This window comes from Drosophila sulfurigaster, chromosome 3 (assembly GCF_023558435.1).
Source record: "Drosophila sulfurigaster albostrigata strain 15112-1811.04 chromosome 3, ASM2355843v2, whole genome shotgun sequence".
Classification (NCBI taxonomy): domain Eukaryota; kingdom Metazoa; phylum Arthropoda; class Insecta; order Diptera; family Drosophilidae; genus Drosophila; species Drosophila sulfurigaster.
This window is the reverse complement of record NC_084883.1, coordinates 27,571,408-27,592,780: the sequence shown is the minus strand read 5'-3', so window position 1 is coordinate 27,592,780 and position 21,373 is coordinate 27,571,408. Positions and strand designations below refer to the sequence as shown.

The 21,373-nt window shown below is 39.8% G+C and overlaps 2 protein-coding genes across 3 annotated transcripts in view; one reads left to right on the top strand and one right to left on the bottom strand.

Annotated features, from left to right (window-relative positions):
- Positions 1-5,625: 5,625 nt before the first annotated feature.
- The window catches only part of LOC133843872 (locomotion-related protein Hikaru genki), a 35,410-nt gene continuing 19,662 nt past the window's right edge, over positions 5,626-21,373 (bottom strand). The window contains exons 2-9 of one of the 2 annotated variants that reach the window (XM_062277630.1): positions 17,110-18,198; positions 14,608-14,832; positions 11,669-11,766; positions 10,917-10,991; positions 9,127-9,463; positions 8,567-9,055; positions 7,354-7,536; positions 5,626-7,008 (exon numbers count right to left, since the gene is read on the bottom strand). In XM_062277630.1, the coding sequence (XP_062133614.1) occupies positions 6,782-7,008; positions 7,354-7,536; positions 8,567-9,055; positions 9,127-9,463; positions 10,917-10,991; positions 11,669-11,766; positions 14,608-14,832; positions 17,110-18,198 (2,723 nt within the window). In that variant the 3' untranslated portion in view covers positions 5,626-6,781. The remainder of the gene's footprint in view (positions 7,009-7,353; positions 7,537-8,566; positions 9,056-9,126; positions 9,464-10,916; positions 10,992-11,668; positions 11,767-14,607; positions 14,833-17,109; positions 18,199-21,373) is intronic. The other variant, XM_062277631.1, reaches the window with a different exon arrangement.
- Positions 19,294-21,352, top strand: LOC133843876 (cytochrome P450 4p1-like). Its single transcript, XM_062277634.1, has 7 exons — positions 19,294-19,539; positions 19,603-19,803; positions 19,867-19,948; positions 20,007-20,107; positions 20,173-20,443; positions 20,498-20,718; positions 20,774-21,352. Exons 1-7 carry the CDS (start codon positions 19,338-19,340, stop codon positions 21,250-21,252), a joined length of 1,557 nt encoding a protein of 518 aa, XP_062133618.1. The 5' UTR covers positions 19,294-19,337; the 3' UTR covers positions 21,253-21,352.

Sequence of the window (21,373 nt, the reverse complement as noted above, 5' to 3'; positions counted from 1 at the left end):
CATAAATAAAACGTTGTAGTCGTATGTAGAGTGTGAGAGTTGACAGCTTAAAGCCAGCCACTGGCTCAAACAATTTGCATTTCAATGAGTTTAATATTTTTGTGTTATGCATTCATATATTCAACAGCAACGCATGAGATATGACAGTTAAATTTAGCTACATGCCAGAAATTTGCAAAATTACAAATGTAGGAAAAAGAAAATAAACTTTGCATAGTATTTTTCGGTTCACTAACATCTTACTACCGAAATCTTCTTTAACTACTTTTAGTATTCATAATTGAATATCTTAAATTGATTGTCGCATCAGCATTAAATGGAACTGTTCTCGCAGTCAGTTCCTTAAGTATCCAGTGAATTGCTGAAATTGCAATCAGCGTAATATCAATAATAACAATGTGTTTCTTCAAGCAGCTGCTACTTTTTTCTTTCTTTCTGCGCTTTCTCTCATACTTATTTTCGATTTGAATTCAGTGCAGAGCAAGAAATGTGTCCGGTTGCCAGTTGGTCGGCTTCTGCTTCTGTTTCTGCTTCTGCTTCTTTCTCTTTCTCTTGCTCCAGCTGTTGGTTTTGATGCTTCTGTTGTTTGGCTTTCATCTCTTATTACATTGTGCAGAATGCAAAGTACTTTGCAATGAGACTGGGGCGAAGGAAGTTCAGTACTGGTCACAGTCTGATATTGTAAGAAGTTAGATTGCTGTGCAGTCGAAACAGTTTTGGCTGAAAGTCGCCAAGTCGCCGCTTTCAATAAATATTTATGAAAAATGTTAATATTTTTCGTTTCCCCTCCACAAGTTTTCATTTCATTCTGTATATTTTTTTTTTTTGTGTGTGTGTATTTTCTGTAATTTTGCATTTTTTGTGTGTGTGTGCGCATGTTGCCTTTTAATCTAAATGTTAATTCGCTTGAAATGAATCAGTTAAGCTGCAAAGGGAAAGTCAAAGGCAACGCGACGTATGCGTAATGTGCTGCGCTTCGCTCTCTTTGTGCGTATGAGTATGTGTGTGTGTATGTGTGTGTGTGTTTGTTTGCTCTTGTGTTTGTGTATGAGAATTAATTGGAGCGCGGTACGTAACAAAATGCTCCTTGGGGAGCAATTGCCGGGCGAAGTTCAAGTGGTTGCGGTTGCCAAGAGGGAACTTCTTCTGCAACTTGAGCTGGCCAAACTCGAGCTTCAGTTTGAAAAATATCAAATATTTAGACACTGCTGCTGCCAGCTGCAACAGATGAAAAAGGCGAAAGAAAGCAGGTGTGAGATTTTTAATTAAAGCTACAACGGCAGCGAGACTTTGGCTGAACCACAACCGGAGGTTAATTACGTGACAAATAAACTGGAGAGTGTGTAGACTCGTAATTTCCAATAGACCGAAGTTCGCTGGCATAACGCATACGCAGCGTTGCACAGCCAAGAGCCAACATTTTGCAAAACGAGCTGCCAATCAGCCTAACAATTATGAATGGCCAGCCAAATGCAGCACTATGAGCTGACCTCTCTTCCTCCCTCTCTCCTTTCTCACCCCACAGCCTACCCGCTTGATTTATCTCGTAATTAAGGCCGGCATGCGCAATGCGTTTCCACTTTTGACCCTCAGTGCCGCCCTTTGATGCAACAAATTGAAATAAATTGCCAAAAGCCCGCTTTGAATTTCATATGCAGCTGCGCTAACAAGCTGCCGCAGACCAAAAGACGACGCACAGACAGATAGATAGACGAGCAAGGACTTTGCCAGGATAAACGATAAAGTGTAGCCACCGACATGTTGCGCACTTTATTTGCATGCTTTTAAGGTCTGTCAGCTCAGCGACTGCTTCTCTTGTTCAGCTTGAATGGGTATTAGAATACTGTCTGACGTCCTTTGGGATGTGAGCATTAATCAAAAAGATGTTTTGCTGTGCATCATTAATAACTGGCCTCAGCTGTCGTGTTGTTTAACCCCAGACTAAACTATTGATAGAAATTCGACATTGTCAAGGTGCGAATGTGCCACAGTTCTTCTTGATTGATGTATTATGGCTTGCCTAACAAATTGCTGAGCCGTTGCTGATGAAAAACATAAAGAGATGTCACTATTACAATGAGTAATTGGATTTCGTGCTTTCGATCAACATTTTCATGACATTTTAATTCGAATAGCTATTGGTTGAAATTGAATGAAATTTGAATACTGCATTTATTATCCACTTTTTTATTTTGGACAGTGTTAGATAATGTAATGAAATATTCAATTACAGATTAAAAGAAACTACCGCAAAAAGTTACAAATTAAAGAGCAGGCAATAAAATGAAATACAACATTAATTGTGTCTTAGTATTTCAACCAAAATAAGTTGATATTAAAATACTACTTTTATTATTAACTAATATATTTAAAAGGATATTTTATACGAAGTCATGAATTATTTAACTGGAAGAAACTATCGCAGATATTAAAGTAACAAATGGGAGAGCATATAAACAAATGAATTGTAAACAATTGTGACTAAGAATACTATTTTGTTTTTAACTAAAATATTTAAAAGGATGTAATGTAATGAACTATTTAACTACTGCAACTTCAAACTAACAAATTTAAGAGTAGACAATAAAATGAAATACATTCAATTGTGACTCAGTTTATCAATCAATAATCGAATAAAAGTTAAGACTCGTATACATACTACATTATTTTAAAACGAAATTTCAGGCAGTATGAAACAACTTAATGAATTGTTTAATTACATCCTAAAAGAAACTATTGCATCTCTTAAAGTAACGATTTACAAAGCTCATAATAAAATGAAATACAAATTTGTGAGCTTGAAATGCATTTCAATTGTGACTCAGTTTATTAATCAAAAGCAAATAAAATTAGTTGAAAGTAGAATACTATATTATTTCAAAGGGAAATTTCAAACATTATTAGATAATGCAATGAATTGTTTAATTACATCTTGGAGGGAAACTTTCAAATCTGAAGTAACAAAAAAAAAATGAAATACAAACAATTCAGTTCTGACCTAGTTTAACAATTTTGTACTACAAATAGAATTGTTTGTTTAGAACTTCCAATTTGCCATTGTATTCCATGTTGGCATTGAAATTGCAAGTAACTTGTATTGCAATATTTATGCTGTACACAACTCGGCACATAAAACAAACAAATTGTCACTTCAACTCTGACTATTGTTCAGTCTAATATTACTTCTTTGTACTATATTTTACTGTTATATTAAATTTCATATATGGCACGTATATGGCTTTCGTATGGCATTATGTCAGTCAGCTCCAATAAAGTTGCCAGTGGAAATTTGTCAGCTATGCGGTGGACTCTGGACTCTGGGACTCTGGCATGCGGAGCACAACTTTAAAACAAGCGAATTGTGCGAATAAATGGCATAGATAACTTTATGCCCACCACTGCACTTTGTCTAACCCGTCAACCGGGCATGACACGCACACATAGCACACACACTTACACACACACACACCCACACATGCAGCTGGGAGTGTAGTTAGCCTTCGGCTTTGGCATGCATTTAACATCAGCAACAGCAGCAGCAGCTGAAGCGGGTGAAAAGGATCGAGGTGCAGCAGGGTTAGCTGTGGCGGGCGGCGGGTGTCAGAGGCCAAACTCGTGATGCCATTGCAGCGTCTATTTTTCTTTTTTCTTCTTCTTTTTTTTGGTTTTTTATCTATGCGTGTGTGTGTGGGTGACGCTGCTTTGAACGGCATTCGCAGCTCTACGTGACATGCATAGCTCATTGGGTTTTTGGCCCCGACGACGAGCATGGCCAAGAGAAAATATTGCAGTTGTGATATGTTTAAGCAGCAGCGACTGCAGTTGGCATATCCTGACTCTTTAACGCGGTGCGCGCTGTTGTGCCAAGTTTTTCCGAGGTGCTAATGAAAATTGCGCAACTTTTGCGCAAAATCACAATCACAGCTTGAACTGCCGAAACGGAAATGGCAACGCATCCGGCTAGACAGCTAATTGCCTTACGCTGCACTGCAACACACACGCATGTGAGTGTGTGAACGTGTGTGTGTGTGTGTATGTGTGCCATTTCTTAAGGCAACTTGAACAAAAGCCGCTAATTAGTTGGCCAAAAAATGGTGTTGTGCACACACTTTAAGAGCAATTAAAGTGCATGGCTCGAAATTGAAGCGACTAAATGTGTTTTTTATGTTGCCAACGCGCTGCTGTATTAATTGTGTCGTGGGGTACAAGCAAAACCAATTTGCAACAGCAGTGGCGGTGGCAGCAGCAGCAGCAGCAGCAGCAGCCAAAGCGGTGCCAGCAACTGTAGCTCTGTGGGGCTGGCAGTTAATTTTAATTACGCACATGGCAGTTAATGTTGCGACATGGCGTCTCAATTTAGACACCTTTTTGTGTAGCACCCACCGCTGCCTCCCGCCTTTCCACTTTACGCTCTTAAACCCTACACAGACTCACACACACACACACACACAAATTGCCATTAAATGCGTTGAATGTGGGTGGCATTGGGCGCCGCCATTGCCAAAATGAATAAACGACAATGGCTTTTGTGGACAAGTCTGCCAATGTGTGTGTATGTTGTGTGTGTGTTGTGTTAGTGTATGTGTGTGTGTGTGTGTGCTTATAACATATAGCATACAGCGTCAATCGTTTCATTTAAAGCGTTACGCTTCAGGCGGCCAAAGGTAAAAGAACAAAACAAATTAATTTTGGCCATGTGTGGCCAGGTCTATGTAGAAATATTTCTGTGTGTCTGCTTATAGTACTATATAGTACTTCTATATAGCATAAGTGGGTGTACTCGTGTGTGTGTGTGTGTGTGTGTTGTTATGGCCATGTAGAAGTGTAAGTAGTAGCATAGCCCGAGGACAGACACACTCGCATTCGCAGCTCAGTGCACAGCTGTGTGTAAGCAAATGGTTTATGCAAACCCTGCAGGGCTCAGTTTATACTCAGTTTTCTTCGAAATTTGCATTGCTCACAAGCAAACATTTCTGCTGCATAGCTAATGCTTAAATTAAACAAAATAATGTGTGGCATAATTGCCTATTAAATTATGAAATAAATAATGATATTCAATTATTGTAAATAAAAGTGCAAATTTCAATATTCAATTTATTTGTTTAAGCTTAAACTTTTAATTAATTGAATTGAATGCGGAAATTAAACATTTCCGCGCGAACAAAAAAAGAATTACTTATACGTACGAATACTTAACTTTTTGGCATTCAACCTCCAATACATTAACAGCAACTGTTCCAGGGTATCTCTGCTTCGTGCTGCTCTTTCTGCATTTCACAACGTTTTAGCTTTGCTTTGAGCTCGAGTACGCTGTGCCATTTCCTTTCGCATTAGCAGAGCTATGTTTAGGCCCTGCAGTTGTTGGCTTTGCCAAATGAAATATGTATTTCCTTGGCACACATTTACGCTTTGGCCAAAATTGCTTTTGTTCCACAATTGCGAAATATGTGCTGGCATTCTGGCGGATATTAAACCGGCGTCGAGCGACGCTTTCTTTTCTGCCCCGGTTAAGTACAGCTGTAACTGTAGCCATAACTGTTACTGTTATGTCAGCAGAGACCCAGAGAATGTTGAAAGGAGGGAAAGGAAACCCACCCATCTACTTGAATCATAAACGCATTGGCATTTCAAATTGCAATTTACACACACGGAATGTGTGTATATATAATTTATACGATTTTTATTTAAAAGTTAGTTCATTCTCAACTGTTTGCAGCTGCTTACAGACTCGACTCGACTCGACTTGACTCTTACATACACATGCTCGTTATACATACACATATATTTGTAGTATCGGGTTTTTTCTTTTACGTAAATATATATATTTATATAGAAGTATTACTTATCGTAGTGGGAGATATGACATTCGTTTGCATTTTTGGAACTGCTCTGCACCTAACTAACTAACCAATCAATCAACTTTTAACTCTGCGACTCTTACATCAGTTTTGAGCTTTACATAAGTACAGATGAGTATAAGTATAAGAGTATATTATAAGAGTATTAACTACGAATTCGTCTGCGCTTACACATTCACTTTGAATACCTGTAATTAACTGTCGATTATAAGTGTATATATATTAGCATTCTTTGATTTTGTTATTTTTCTTTATAAAATGCAAGCGAAAGATTCGAATATTATTATTGGAAAAGTTCATAAGGAAACTCACAAAAGTACACAAATAAATTGAAAGTTTTGTTTTACTTTGTTTATCAACATTTAACATTTATATTTTATGTTACATTTTGCTCAGGTTTGTCAAGTTCTCATCATATCATCTAGCACTTAAGAACCTCTCTCATGAAATATTCAGTGGGCCTAGAGAAGAGCTTTACAATAAGTAAGTAGTTTTTGAAGATTGAGTTTATAGGATAGTTATGATATAAAAGCAAGTTAGGTTCGATCTGCGAGTGATTTTACGACGTTTAATTAGAGCCAATGAAAAGATTCGATCATATATCTTGTGTTTATTTAATAATTAATTCATTAATTTTGATACCTCTCACTAAGTTAATCTAAATATCACTCGGGGTTTTCTTTTATTTTCAATTTTTTCAATTTGCATGTTTCGTGTTGAATTTGGATTTTGTCCTAGCACAAAATTGTATACACATAATGGTTGCATAATACTACACATTTGGGACTGCCAACTCGAGGGAAAGTGGACATGGACATCAGCTCCAGCTCCAGCTCCAGCTTCGGGTCAGGCCTTTAGAAATCCTTGTTCTTCCTTGAGCCGTGCAGTCGTTGCTTGACATTCTTGGTGTTGTGGCTGACAAGCTACACTTCCTCATAGCTGCGACATTTGGGCAATGGGCCTGACCACTTGCCATCTGCCTGACATTTTGGCCGTTCGGGTGGCCCCGTGGTGTGATCTTCATTCGTCTGGATCTGGATGAAGCCGGGCCGGCATTGGACACTCAGGTAATCGCCCGCATCGTAGTTGAACTTGAGTGGAGCGATCAGGCCATTGGGCGGATCGCCCGGATAGGGGCATTGCGATTTGCCTGAGCGGAGAGCGAGATTTGGCATGGATGGCATGGATGGTCATATATTGGGCATGCATGCATGGTGGTTGATGTAGTAGTGGTGGTAGCAAACAAGTTGTTGCGCGTTGATGTTACATGATTGTGAATTCGTGGTGATTGAGAGCAGTATCAGTATCGGTATCGGTATCGGTATCAGTTTCGGTTTGAGATCGGTAATCGATTGTTTGTTACACAGCGGAAATACAACACAAGTTTCATTAATTGATTTGGTTTGTGAGTGGGGCCCACTTTGGAGAGAGATTTACGCAAGGTTTCGCAGCGTATATGTGCATTATGTGTTTGCATTATCAGTTGTCTACTTACAAAATGGTGGCGAGTGCGACCAGAACCCGTTCTCCGTGCATATGATGCTCGACTCGCCGACCAGAGTGTGGCCATCGTTGCAGCTGAATGTGACCAGAGCGCCAACAGTCAGACGCCGTTGGCTCAGGCTCGTGCCCCCAATGCGTCCATTGAGCGGCGCAACTGGCATCACGCACTGGATGACTGCGAGAGGGGAGAAGAGTGGGAAAAAGAGAGAACAATAGTGTATGGAAGAGAGAAAGAAAGAAGACGAGCATTAATCTGTGTGTGTGAAAGTTTTCCAGCTTGCATCGAAGTTGTTTTCTGTATTCTTAAACTATCAGTATGACATTTCATCATGGGAATTCTCTCCTAATATAATCTTTCTATCTTACTTAAAAGCCCATTTCATGCCATTGTTATTTATTATTATTATTTCATTTTGTTATCAAGTTTAAAGTATAAGTTGCTAAATTGTTATTCATATTTTTATAAGCAACCAGAAAAGTACGATTAGCAGAAAAACAGAGGAAATATTAATATATTAAAATAAGGAAAAAGTCCCTTATATGTTTTTTTATCAACATACTATAGTTATGGATAATTAAGTTGAATTATACTATAGTAAATAGGAATTATACATACTATGATACAATATTTTCCAAATTTATTTCTAACAACGCCTATTATTGAAAATAGGAAATACTTAATAAACATCTTACCAAATAAACTTTCTAGAATATATATCTTGTAGTACATTCTTTAAGAAACAATAATAACTTGATGCCTTACTACTTAATAGTTTATCAGCTCAGATATCAATCAATTACCTCTTAAACGTTTTATTGTCTTTATACCCTACTTTAAATCGATTCTTTCGCAAGACAATTATTGAATTGTTTCGCTTTCATGTTAAGTGTTGAACGAGAATGTTTGTAACGAAAAAAGGAAAACAAAAGAAACTGCACTAATCAAATTAATTAGACTTATTAATCACACTAAGAATGAATTATCCCCGTTTGTAATTGGATGATGTCTAGCGTCCACTTGAGTGTAATAACTTTGAATGAAAGCTGAAATCTTATCGATTGTCAAGAGCGTCTGCACTTCAATTGGACGCAATTAGAGCGCTTTACTAAATAATTAGGCGGACAATTGGCTTACTTAAGCGGCAAAAAGATGAAGTAAGCCAAAAGACAGACGGACAGAGAGTGAGAGAGAGGCAGTCACTCACCTTTGCAGCGTGGCACTGGGCCACTCCAGATACCCGTCGGCTCACAGTCCAGCAGCGCCGGTCCGGTCAGCTTGAATCCCCATTGGCATTTGAACACCGCCCGCCCCCATGCCGATGTATTGAGCTCAATGAGACTGAGATGCGGATCGTCAAGGACGAGACGGGGACATTGAATGGGATGGCATGTCGGCGATGGCGATGACCAATTGCCCGAGGCCAGGCAGGTGGCATTCCATGCGCCATCCAGCCTAAAGCCCTCGGGGCACTCATAGTGCGCTCGCTGGCCCAACTTATTGCCCTCGAGTCTCAGCCTGAGCGGCGCCATGGGTTCCATTAGCTGCGGGCATGTCGAAGTGGCCACCACCACGGCAATGCTGTTGGTCAAACCGCGCGGCGAGGTGCATGTAAACGTGCCCGAATCATTATTCTCGATATTCTTGATGCTCAACCGATAACGCACTGCCTTCTCTTCCCCAGCCGGCGACCAGCCTGCAAAGATATCCAAAAACATTAATAGCTCAAATCTTGAGGTGATGCTGCTGCTGCTCGCTTAAACTCACCTGTGCTGTACTGCATATACCAGCTGGTCCAGCTCCATTCAGGTGTGCCCCGCACACGTGGATACATGCAATCCATTTGCACGGTGCTGTGCGGGGGAACAGCCATCACACCGGAGGGCTCAAAGGAGTAGGAGCCATTGAAGACCTTGACACGGATGGAGGGAGCACTGTCTTCAGAGTAGTTGGTCAGCACGGTGGTCGGCACACAGCTGGGCATGCGTGGCGCCCATAATCCATTCGAGCAGAGCACACGCGACTCGCCCAGCAGCTTGTAGATGCCCAGCTCCTGGCAGCGTGCCTGCAGCGAGTGGCCATGTGGCAGATCCCAGCCAACGTTCTGCAGAGTATGAGGCACGACAAATGTTGGTTGGGGTGTTCAATGTGGGAGGACAACAGGCGAGATGCAGGCAGAGCAGAGCAGAGTAGAGCAGAGATTTCAGGCATTCGTTTTTGGTTTTTGTTTTTTTTTTTTTGTTAAATGAAGCGATAGAACGTGCAGTGCGTGATAGTATTATAGCGAGAGCGAGAGCGAGAGAGAGAGAGAGAGAGATATGGAGAGAGACAAAAATAAAGAAGAATTGTTTTTAGACTTTTTACAAGCTGTTAACACATTCTTAGAGGCGCACTCTCTTGGGCGTGGGCGTGGCATTTTTTATTAGGGCGTGCTGGCGTGCAATATTCCACAGTGTTGTCTGTAACTGTTTTGCTGCAAATGTAATTGTGTAATAATGGTAGTAAGTGTGCGTGTGTGTGTGTGTTTGTATCCGTGTGTGCTTTACGATGCCCAATGACCTGAAGGCCAATGCTAAAGCCGTGCATAGAAAATTGTTTATTGTCAAAAACCATAACAAGACCCACTACTTGGGCAGACACTAATATCGTGAGTGTGTTTCTCTGTGGAGTTTGTGCTCTAAAGGTTTGTCTTTGATCAGTGTGTGTATTTCTAAACTGATTTCTAAAACCTTAATAAAGGCCTTCAAAACTTATAATTATAACTGTAATTACTGTGTTTGAAAAAAATATTTTCTAAAAACAATGTGAGTTTTCGTTCACAACTAAAGGCTTGATATATGATAGAAATACACTTTGTTGGCTATATCGTATATAACCTCTGGGACCTTTGTGTAGAGTTTTGTTAATATTTTCCAAACAACATTATTCCCCAGCAACGTATCTTATATCTAAAAAGTTAACAAAAATTTGTCTATGAAGGAAAAAGTCCTTAAACGTTATTCATTTTAAAGGCATAGTTCTAACAGGCCTAAGGAGAATTAATTCCTGTTTACACTAGTATTGACGCAGTTCATGTAAACAATTGATGCAGCGTCATTTAGTGTAAACGTATTAAACTTAACGCATTAATTCTTTTGTTAATGCAATTGAAATATATAGAATATATTTTTATATACAATTTACCCTATTATTTGGAAACTCTAAGAATAAATATCAAGTATATGACACCCTAACTTTATCTTCCTAAGGTCTCAAGTAGCCCCACAGTGTACAAAGTGTGAATGTACGAATTGTCTTGATTTTAAAATGGTAAGATTAAAGGTCTCCGAATAAAAATGGTAGATTATCTATCTATAATATCTAAATTCTTATTTAACCCCACAACAAACCCTTCGTTTCTTTCAGTGTAGAGTGTGTGTTAGTGTGCAAAATTGTTGTGTTTTCTGTGTGAGAAATCTACGGTAGTAGTTGTACAGTGTCAGCTAAATGCATAGATACGGATACGAGGTGCGACGACGACGACAACGAGGACGACGACGACAATGATAGCCACTCACAATTTCTGTGTTTGAGACAAGTGTCGATTTGGATAAGCGCGTTTTACGCCAGCCGCGATTTGGTGGTATCGGTGTCTGCAAGAGAGAGAGATCAAAGAGTACCAAAAATACAGAGTCTGAGTTGCTGAGCAGAGCAGAGCAGATGCGGATGCAGGATGCAATTATTTTATTTTTATTTAATTGATATTTTTTTTTTAGTTTTTTTATAATTATTTTTTCTAAGATGACGCTGGGCAAATAATTGTACTTGTTATTTGTTGTTGTTGTTGATTCAAGAGAGATGATGAAGAAATTGAGCGAGACAGAGATACATAGAATATACATATAAATATATATATATATATATACATATATAGAGAGCGAGCGAGAGCGATATACAGTAAGTGACAGAGACAGAGAGATAATAATACAGACACAGATAGATAGAGCGAGATAGACAGAGAGAGAGAGAGAGAGAGTCAAAGAGACGCAGTCGAAATTGAGTTGCACTCACATTTAGCCTCCGCTAGCTTCTGTGTGTGTGTTTGTGTCTGTGAGAGTGTGTGGGTGTGGGTGGTGGGTGCCTTCGCATGTGTATGTGTGAGAGTGCGTGCATATGTGTGCTGTCGTTTCTGCAAGTGCCTGTGGTCGTGGTTGTGCTTGTGGGTGGTTGGTGGGTGTTTTTCTTTTCTTTTTTTTCCTTTTTTTGTTTTGGTTTGAGTGGGGGCAGCTCCTGGCACGGCTGACGGCAGCGTCTGGCCGTCATCACTTACCACGGAGATGTTGCGATAGCTGAGCAGCAGATGAGTCGGAATGCGATTGACATGGCAGCTCTTATACAGCGGCTGAAACTTCACGTTGCCGTTGTCATCTACAGATAAAGATGTCAGTTAGATCACCAGATACACGCACAGTTCAAGATACATGCAACGACAACATTAACAGCGTGCTGCCACTTCTTTCAACACTGCCGCACGCGAAACAATTCACGCGATTTCAAATCTGATATGACAAGGCAGACAAAATGGCAACACGCTTGAATGCTGTCAAACAAATTCTATACAATATGCAGCAGTATCCCAAAAGTACAATACTTGGTTAAAATCAATGTTATTATAAATTGTATAAATAAAGGAAATTAAATTTGTTTATGTATCATAATGACTAAAATTTAGTAATTTTATATTTGCTAATTGACCCAAGGACTTGTTTTGACAATATTATATCTGATTCTCCATTATTAGATTAAAAGGTAAGGAAATTAAATTAATTATGTATTTTGAAATTTAATCATCGGTTTCATAATTACCATAATACATTATGCATTACATTAAATTAGCTTCAAATTACAATAAAATTGTACAATGAAATAAAATTACTATTGCAAATTTTTATATTCAATCATAATTAGGAAACAAAATGCAAAAGTTATTTGAATAAAACTTTTGAAAGGCGACAAATATTTAGTATGGTATATGTTTAATATAGTACTATATCAATATACCAACAAGTAAGAAAGTTACAGTCGAGTGTGCTCGACTGTGAGATACCCGCTACCCATTTTTAATAAAGGCAAAATATTGCGGTATCATTTTCAAATAATACCGAAAATACTAAAAAAAATACTAAAAATATACTAAATGGTATGTTTGGTATATCGATATAGTACACCATTCAAAATATACCATAGGCGGCATAATATACCAGATTGTCAGCCCATACAAAAGTATTTCTTTAATAACTTCCACAATTTTTATCTTATCGCAACTAAATTTTCAGGAATCATAACTACTATAGTAATTATTGTATATACCAAAATTCGCAACTCTAGCTTGAAATTTACGCTTGTTATTCGATTTTTTTGATTTGCGGGGGCGGAAGTGGGCGTGGCAAAAATTTGAAACAAACTTGATCTGCGTGCAAACATAACAAATGCTGTCGAAAAAAAATTATAGCTCTATCTCTTATAGTCTCTGAGATCTAGGTGTTCATACGGACAGACGGACAGACGGACAGTCACACAGACACACAGACGGACAGACGGACAGACGGACATGGCTATATCGTCTCGGCTGTTGACGCTGATCAAGAATATATATACTTTATAGGGTCGGAGATGCCTCGTTCTACCTGTTACATACATTTCCTGCCGGCACAAAGTTATAATACCCTTCTACCCTATGGGTAGCGGGTATAAATATAGCTATCCGTATATTTTAGTATTTTTGCGGTATAATAATTTGGTATAATTTAGGAATTTATTGAAAATGCGTACCGGGTATTTCAAAGTCGAGCAAACTCGACCATTGCTTTCTTACTTGTTATACCCGCTACCCATAGGGTAGAAGGGTATTATAACTTTGTGCCGGCAGGAAATGTATGTAACAGGTAGAAGGAGGCATCTCCGACCCTATAAAGTATATATATTCTTGATCAGCGTCAACAGCCGAGACGATCTGGCCATGTCCGTCTGTCCGTCTGTGTGTCTGTGTGTCTGTGTGTCTGTCCGTCTGTCCGTCCGTCCGTATGAACACCTAGATCTCAGAGACTATAAGAGATAGAGCTATAATTTTTTTTCGACAGGATTTGTTATGTTTGCACGCAGATCAAGTTTGTTTCAAATTTTTGCCACGCCCACTTCCGCCCCCGTAAATCAAAAAAATCGAATAACAAGCGTAATTATAAAACTAGAATTGCGAATTTTGGTATATACAATAATAAGTATAGTATTTATGATTCCTGAAAATTTGGTTGCGATCAGATAAAAATTGTCGAAGTTATTAAAGAAATACTTTTGTATGGCCAAACACGCCTACTTACTAGGGGTATAATATACCATTTGGTATTTTTAGTGTTTTTAGTATATTTGGTATATTTTAATAATAATACCCCAAAATATATTTTTAGTATTTTTGTAGTATAATAATTTTGAGAATAATACCGCAAAATATATTGCTTTTATTCAAAATGGGTAGCGGGTATCTCACAGTCGAGCATACTCGACTGTAGCTTTCTTACTTGTTTTTGAATGTGGTGACATTGGTAAAGGATTCTTTCAGTGTGTAATTAGTTAATTCAATTTATTTATTGATTTGTGAATCTAATTGCATTCAAATGGGGCAATTTTAGTTGGTACACAAAACCAACTATTACCACTTGTAATTTGTGATCAACTGCTGTATATTGACATTTAGTTAGAGAGTATAAATATAATAGCCACTTTCCACTCTGCATAATTGGGCTTTTATTCAAATATATTTTATAGATTTTTAATTGAAACGATTTGAATAAAATTTATTTACCCAAGCGTCAAAAAATTGTTTAAAGAATATAAAAAAATGTATTTAATGCAAATATAAATATATATTTTTGTCAGAGAACTTTAGCTGAGTGGAAGGCTGCTTTTACTTAGTTGGTTAGATGGTGAAATGAAACAACTTGGATTGTTGCTGGTGCTGCTATTTAGTGTGCTTGATTGTGTTGTCTTTATTGTACGAGTCTCTACTGTAATGACATGTTTCGTATTGCTATATATTGTGTTTAAGTTTAATTAACATTCCATTGAGTGCATCATCATATATCAAAGTGTATATTAATGTAACTGTGTGTGGTTGTGTGTTTGAGTGTGTGTGTGTGTGTGTGTGTGTGTGTGTGTGTCTGTTGTGCGTATTTGTATTAATGCTTCTGTATGTGTTGAGGGTAGCTCACTTACCCTCCTCGTTGGTGGCACACAATGGTCCCACCCACTTGCCCTTGACACAACGTATCTTGCACAAGCGTCGATCGCCCATGGGCCCAATTTCGCCAGGGAAACGTATCTCGGACACTTCGGTGAACTGTTGCAATATATCGATCTCTTCCTCCTCATCGTCTTCCTCATCGTCTTCAGAGTCTTCGGTGTGCACGGGCGAATAGCCGGTCTCCTCATCGTAGATGCCTAAAGTTGGGACGAAATCGGAACAGAATAGGTGAGGGCGTTATGAAATGGGCAATGTACCATGCTAAGAAACGGGAGTGGGGGAATACGACCAGAGGGAGGAGAGAGTAGAGCAAGTAGAGCAAGCAACTAATGAGCTGTTGTTGTGCCTGATATATGTATGTACGAGTTGTATGCTAAGCGACAGGTGAATGAATACAAGAGACAGATAGACGACTCCCCACGAATGAATGGCTGAGTGAATGAATCGTTGAATGATCTTTGAATGCGCAATGCGAGTCAAAGAGTCAACGAGTTGGCTTCGCATTTCCATGGCATGGCTCTTTTTTGAAGCGTGTTATCAGAGATGCTGAGGGCTTTCAATGCGCTGAAGTGGCCACTGACTTGGCAAAGCCTTTTTATACCCGCTACCCATAGGGTAGAAGGGTATTATAACTTTGTGCCGGCAGGAAATGTATGTAACAGGTAGAAGGAGGCATCTCCGACCCAATAAAGTATATATATTCTTGATCAGCGTCAACACCCGAGACGATATAACCATGTCCGTCTGTCCGTCTGTCCGTCTGTCCGTCTGTGTGTCTGTCCGTCCGTCCGTATGAACACCTAGATCTCAGAGACTATAAGAGATAGAGCTATAATTTTTTTTCGACAGCATTTGTTATGTTTGCACGCAGATCAAGTTTGTTTCAAATTTTTGCCACGCCCACTTCCGCCCCCGCAAATCAAAAAAATCGAATAACAAGCTTAATTTTAAAGCTAGAGTTGCGAATTTTGGTTTATACAATAATTACTATAGTAGTTATGATTCCTGAAAATTTGGTTGCGATCAGATAAAATTTGTGGAAGTTATTAAAGAAATAGTTTTGTATGGACAAAAACGCCTACTTACTAGGGGTCTGAGTTGCTTTGGCCGACAATCTGGTACATTGTGCCGTCTATGGTATATTTTGAATGGTGAACTATATCGATATACCAAACATATCATTTGGTATATTTTTAGTATTTTTTTTAGTATTTTCGGTATATTTTGAAAATGATAGCGCAATATTTTGGCTTTATTAAATTTGGGTAGCGGGTATCTCACAGTCGAGCACACTTGACTGTAACTTTCTTACTTGTTCTTTTTTTTTTGCTTTTTGCAAAGCGTGTGAAAAGCCGGCTAAGAAGCTAAAGTGCGGCCAGAAGAGTGTGGGGAGGAAAGGGAAAGAGAAGCAACTCTTGAGCACACACATTAAGCCGCACGAAACGTGCGAAAAAGGCGCTGCGAAACTGAACTTCAATGGGGCAACTTAAGGTTGTTAGATATGCATTAAAAGTGGCACGGAAATGGAGTGGGACAAGTAATAGCAATAGATAGATGGAAAGGGTCGAAAAGCGCGAGGGTTTGGGGGTTAGGATGAAGCAGCCACTTAACAGGATACAACTTCATTGCTGAACGAGGCGTCAAAAAAAATGGAAAAGAAAAGAAAAGCAACGAAAATAAAAGAAACGAAACGAAGAGTGAAAAGGCAAAAGATAATATTATTCCCCAGCATGAGACACAGAACCCTGACCAACTGCCAACAGCGAACAACGTACAACGCGAGGGTCCCAAGTGAATGGCGCTGGACCAGAAGCAGCGGCCGGAGAATCAAAGTAAACAAAAGCCAAGCACAAAGCGAACCCCCAAAATAATACAAAAGCAAAGAGAGAAAATGAGGAAATTTCGAGAGCAAAAGGCGAAAGGAAGCCGCAAGCAGGATGACGGACCTAACCACGACAAAAGCATGAGAAGAAGAAGGCGAGTTGAATGGTTGCAGAGTTGCAAGCAAGAGAGGTGAGCAAGCGAGAGGTGACGGTGGCGGTGACGGTGGCGGTGGCACGACTCGTGTGTGTGGCGTGGTGCTGGCATGAGGCATGTTAATGAGGTCGAATTGAGGCGACTCTGGAGGCTCCAGGAGGCGACTGCGATTAGTTTTAAAGTACGAGAGTATGTAACTATGTATGTAACTATGTTTCGCTGTGTGTACTCCACTCTCCATACTCCAGGTGTGTGTGTATGTGTGCGTGTAACTGTGTACTGTTTGTATCTTTGTGTGTGTGTGTGTGTAAGCATAACACAGACGGACAGACAGACAACGAGACAGCGACAGCGGCTTTCAAATGCAATTCAATTTTGTCATGGGCACTGTGGCATTGCCAGTGTCTGGCCGCTATGCAAATGCTGTATTTCAGGGCCACGGTTTTTCTGTACTTGTTTCTATTCTATTTTTTTTTTGAGCCCCGCTTTCTTCTTACCCTTGTCCTTGCGGCTGGTGGTCTTTGAGCTGGAATCGCTACCACCTTTCGGACGGCTCAGTGCACCCGTGGTCTTGCCCGACTTGCGCTTTACACGTTGCAGGGCCACTGCTGCACTGCTCGACTGATTTCCAATCTCCTCCAGCGGCTCCTCCGGCAATGCGCCCTCATCGCCCTTGGCTGCATTGCGGCGACGGCGACGCCAACGCGGTTCCATGTCACGCTGGTCGAGCTCTGCAGCGTGACTGTCACCGCGTCGACGATGATGCTCCTTCTCTCTCTCCTTTACCGTCTTCGTCTCCGTCTCTGTCTCTTCCCTTTCCATTGGCTGCTGCTGTTGTTCTTCGGGTTCCACTGCATTCGATTGCTTCTGCTTCTGCAGCTTCTGCAACAGCTTCTGGCACTTCTCGCTCGCATTGCCGGCCAAGCATTTGTTCAGGCGCGACTTCATCTTCAGTTTGTGCAGCTTGGCACGCAGCTGACGGTTCGGTTCCCTGGACTTGAGTATATCAGCAATGTGCACATAGTAGACATCACCATCGGCTGCCAGCTTGCTGCCGGCCCAACGATCCGTGTCCGCTGAGGCCTCCTCATCATGGAGTATGGCATGGCGCTTATAGCGACTGCCTCCGCCACGCACACGTCCGGTCTGTCCATTGTCATTCTCCAGTCGACGTCGACGTCCGGAGCCGGAACGTCGCTTTTTGCCCTGCCTGCGATTGCCGGCATTGTTCGCATTGAGTCGCTTGTAGGCGCCCTCCTCGAGCTCGGCGCCATGCAGCTCATCCTCAGCGTCGGCCATATCGGTGTCATCCACAAGACTGGCGGCCGCATCGCTGGCATGCAGCATGCCACCATGATGATGCTGATGTGCATCATCGGCAAAGTCCACCGCATAGGGATTGACAAAGGCCGCATGATTCTCTTTGGCCGCATGCTGTTTATCCACAAACTCCACATCGGCGGTGGTAAAGTCCTCCGGCAGATAGACCTGTGTTGTCTCGAACTTCGCATACGGCTGCTCCGTTGTGATTTCCGGTTTGACAATCGTGAAGCGCACATCCGGCGCTCTGCAACCCGGCGAGGCATCTGCAAAAGAGAGAGAGAAAGGATGGTTAAAAAGGGATAGAGCAGGAGCTGAAGCATAGCTGAACTTTTACCATAAATATTTCATATATGATCTAATTTAATAACTTGGCAACTTTGACTGACTTTGAAGTGCAATCGAAATTGCAAATTTCCAATAAGTGAATGCATGCCTGCATGTGTGTGTGTTTGTACGAGTGTGTGTGTGTGGCATTGGCATTTGGCATTTCCTGCTCATACACACACACACACTTGCACATACACTAGCCAGTTTCAATTTGCAATGAAGAAAAGTCATGCAAACATTTTCCGTCCGAGCTGCGTCGTCATTTTCCATTTTCCTTATTTCACTTGACTTTAGTTCGAGTTGCAGACTTTTCCCAGGGACAACTGCAACAAATGACGACGACTTGTCGACCCGCCGGCTACATTAAACTTTCTTCTCCACTTCTATTTTTCCTTTTTTTTTGTGTGTGTAAGCAACATTTTTCATTGCTTGCTGTTGCAGATACATATGTATCTGTAACTGTATCCGTGTCTCTAGAAGTGAGCTTGTCTGTGTGTAAGCCACCAAAAGTAGGTCAAATGCAATGCAAAGCAACGACTAAATTGTATTACACTCTCGTAATTTATGTAATTCAATTGCCAATTAGCAATGCAAAGCGAGGCTAACTAAATGTATCTCTAACCTAACCAATGAAATGCATCTCGAAGTGCGAAAAGCTTACCACTTGTAAAACGCAATTCAATTACAGTTGCACCGCACCAGATGAAGCTTGGATTTGCTTTTAAATCGCGATACCAAAAGCATATTTAATTTAATTTTTTGTATCTTTGCTGCATACCTTTACTCACAATCTTATCACTGACATTGATTATTTACACTCAAGAATATTTAATAGACCCGAATCAAAGAAGCTATTAAAAATATTGGTCAGAATTTTATGGACATTTGAAATCTGTGATTGCGAGCAGCAATTCATATTTTATTTTAAGATAAATTAGGACGTGTATCTTTATTGCTTAACTCAACTTATAATCTAATCGTTGGCTGTTTGCTAGACCCAGATGTCTAGAATACTTCTTTCGTTCAGATTTAAGATTTAGTCATCAAGTTGAGGTATAACCGAGTGGAAGTAGAAATGGATCTGTGTTTGCTGGTGCTGATTGCAATTGGAAATCTTCTCTTTTGGCTCTATCAACTCAACAAGGACTATTATGTGCTCGCGTTCTTCTCGCCTCGAGTGAAAACCAAGGATGGAAGTCCTTTGGAGAGCATTGCCCCGGTGGCCAAGGCCAGGACAATCTTTGGCAATTCTTTTGACTTTTATGACATACCCGAAGGTGAGTTCAAGCATAATATTTTAAAAACATGAAGACGTCATTTATTTCTATTTCTCATTTAAGCAAAAATGTTTGAAACTTTTCGCAAGCGTAACAGGGAAATAGGATCAAGTTATATTTCATACAGATTTGGCCTACCCATTTACAATATAATTGATGCTGAAAGTGCTGAGCTGGTAATGAACGATCAGAGACTGATAACTAAAAGTGCAGGCTATGAGTTCCTGAAACCAGCACTGCAAACTGGACTGTTGACATCTACAGGTAAATTAAAAATTTAATAATAATAATTACTATAATATTAAATGATATGCCAAATCTTTTAAGGTAAAAAATGGCATAGTCGTCGCAAGCTATTGACCCCCACGTTTCATTTCAATATTTTGAACCAATTTGAGGACATATTCAAGTATGTTGTTATTAAATACAAGCTACAAATTTTCTCTAAATGGTTTCAATATTTTCAGAGCTGAAAGTCTAAAGTTCGTAAACCAATTTCATGGATCATCTGAGATTTCCATATCTGTTAGTGAACTGATTCCAAGATTCACACTCAACAGTGTTTGCGGTGCGTTCTCCTATAAAATTCCCTGATAAGCAGCTCAAGATTGTGGCTTTTATTATATTTAACAGAGACTGCGATGGGGGTTAAACTCGATGATATGGCCGAGAAAGGGGATCTTTATCGTCAGAACTTTGCGTTGATAGAAAAGTGGTTCATAAAGAGTTTGAGTAATCCATTCAATAGGAACAAAACGTTCTATAAATACTTTGGCTCCAAGAAGGATGCAGCTGCCCTAAAAGTCATTCATGATTTCTCCAACGAAATCATTGCCAAACGTCGTCTACTTCTTGAGGAGGAGCTACAACAACGGACAAATATTGAAAATGAAGATGATGACTTGTGAGTGTAGATTAGATTACATATAAATAATTTATAAATCTCCTGCTATCTTAGTCTCTTTAAAAAGAAGCAACGCTTTGCCATGCTGGATACTCTGATCCTTGCTGAGAAAGATGGTCTCATTGATCACCAAGGAATTTGCGAGGAAGTGGACACACTCATGTTCGAGGGCTTCGATACCACATCAATTGGTCTCACATTTGCTTTGATGAATATGTCTCTCTATGCAGACAAACAGGAACTTTGTTATCAGGAAGTTAACGAGTATATTAAAGGTAAATGCAATTGAATTTCAGCTTTCAATCAATTACAATCATTTATCACTTCTAGACGACCTCAGCAATCTGGACATTAATCAAATATCCAAGCTTAAGTACTTGGATTGCTTTATGAAAGAAACAATGCGAATGTTTCCATCGGTACCTTCCATGGGTCGACAGACAGTACGAGAAACGGAACTTGCAAATGGCCTTATTCTTCCTGCACGCACCCAGATTTCTCTGCTCGTTTTTGATATTCATCGTAATAGTAAACACTGGGAATCGCCAGATGAATTTCAACCCGAAAGATTTCTGCCGGAAAACTCTAAAGATCGTCACACTTATGCCTTTATTCCATTCAGTGCTGGACAGAGGAATTGCATAGGTCAGAAATATGCAATGCTGGAAATGAAAACTCTACTCATTGTTGTTTTGAAACAGTTCGAAATTCTTCCTCTCTTTGATCCCAAGGATCTTGTTTTCAATAGAGGAATTACATTGCGAACAAGCAACAATATTAAAGTGAAGCTCGTGAGGCGTTCAAAATAATTGTAAGCTATATTTTGTTTGAATAATATTTAATATCTATTAGATATAGCTCAAACATTTTGTGAAATAAATATAATAAGTAAATAACAAAAGTTAAAAATTGCTTGATCATTCTCGGAAT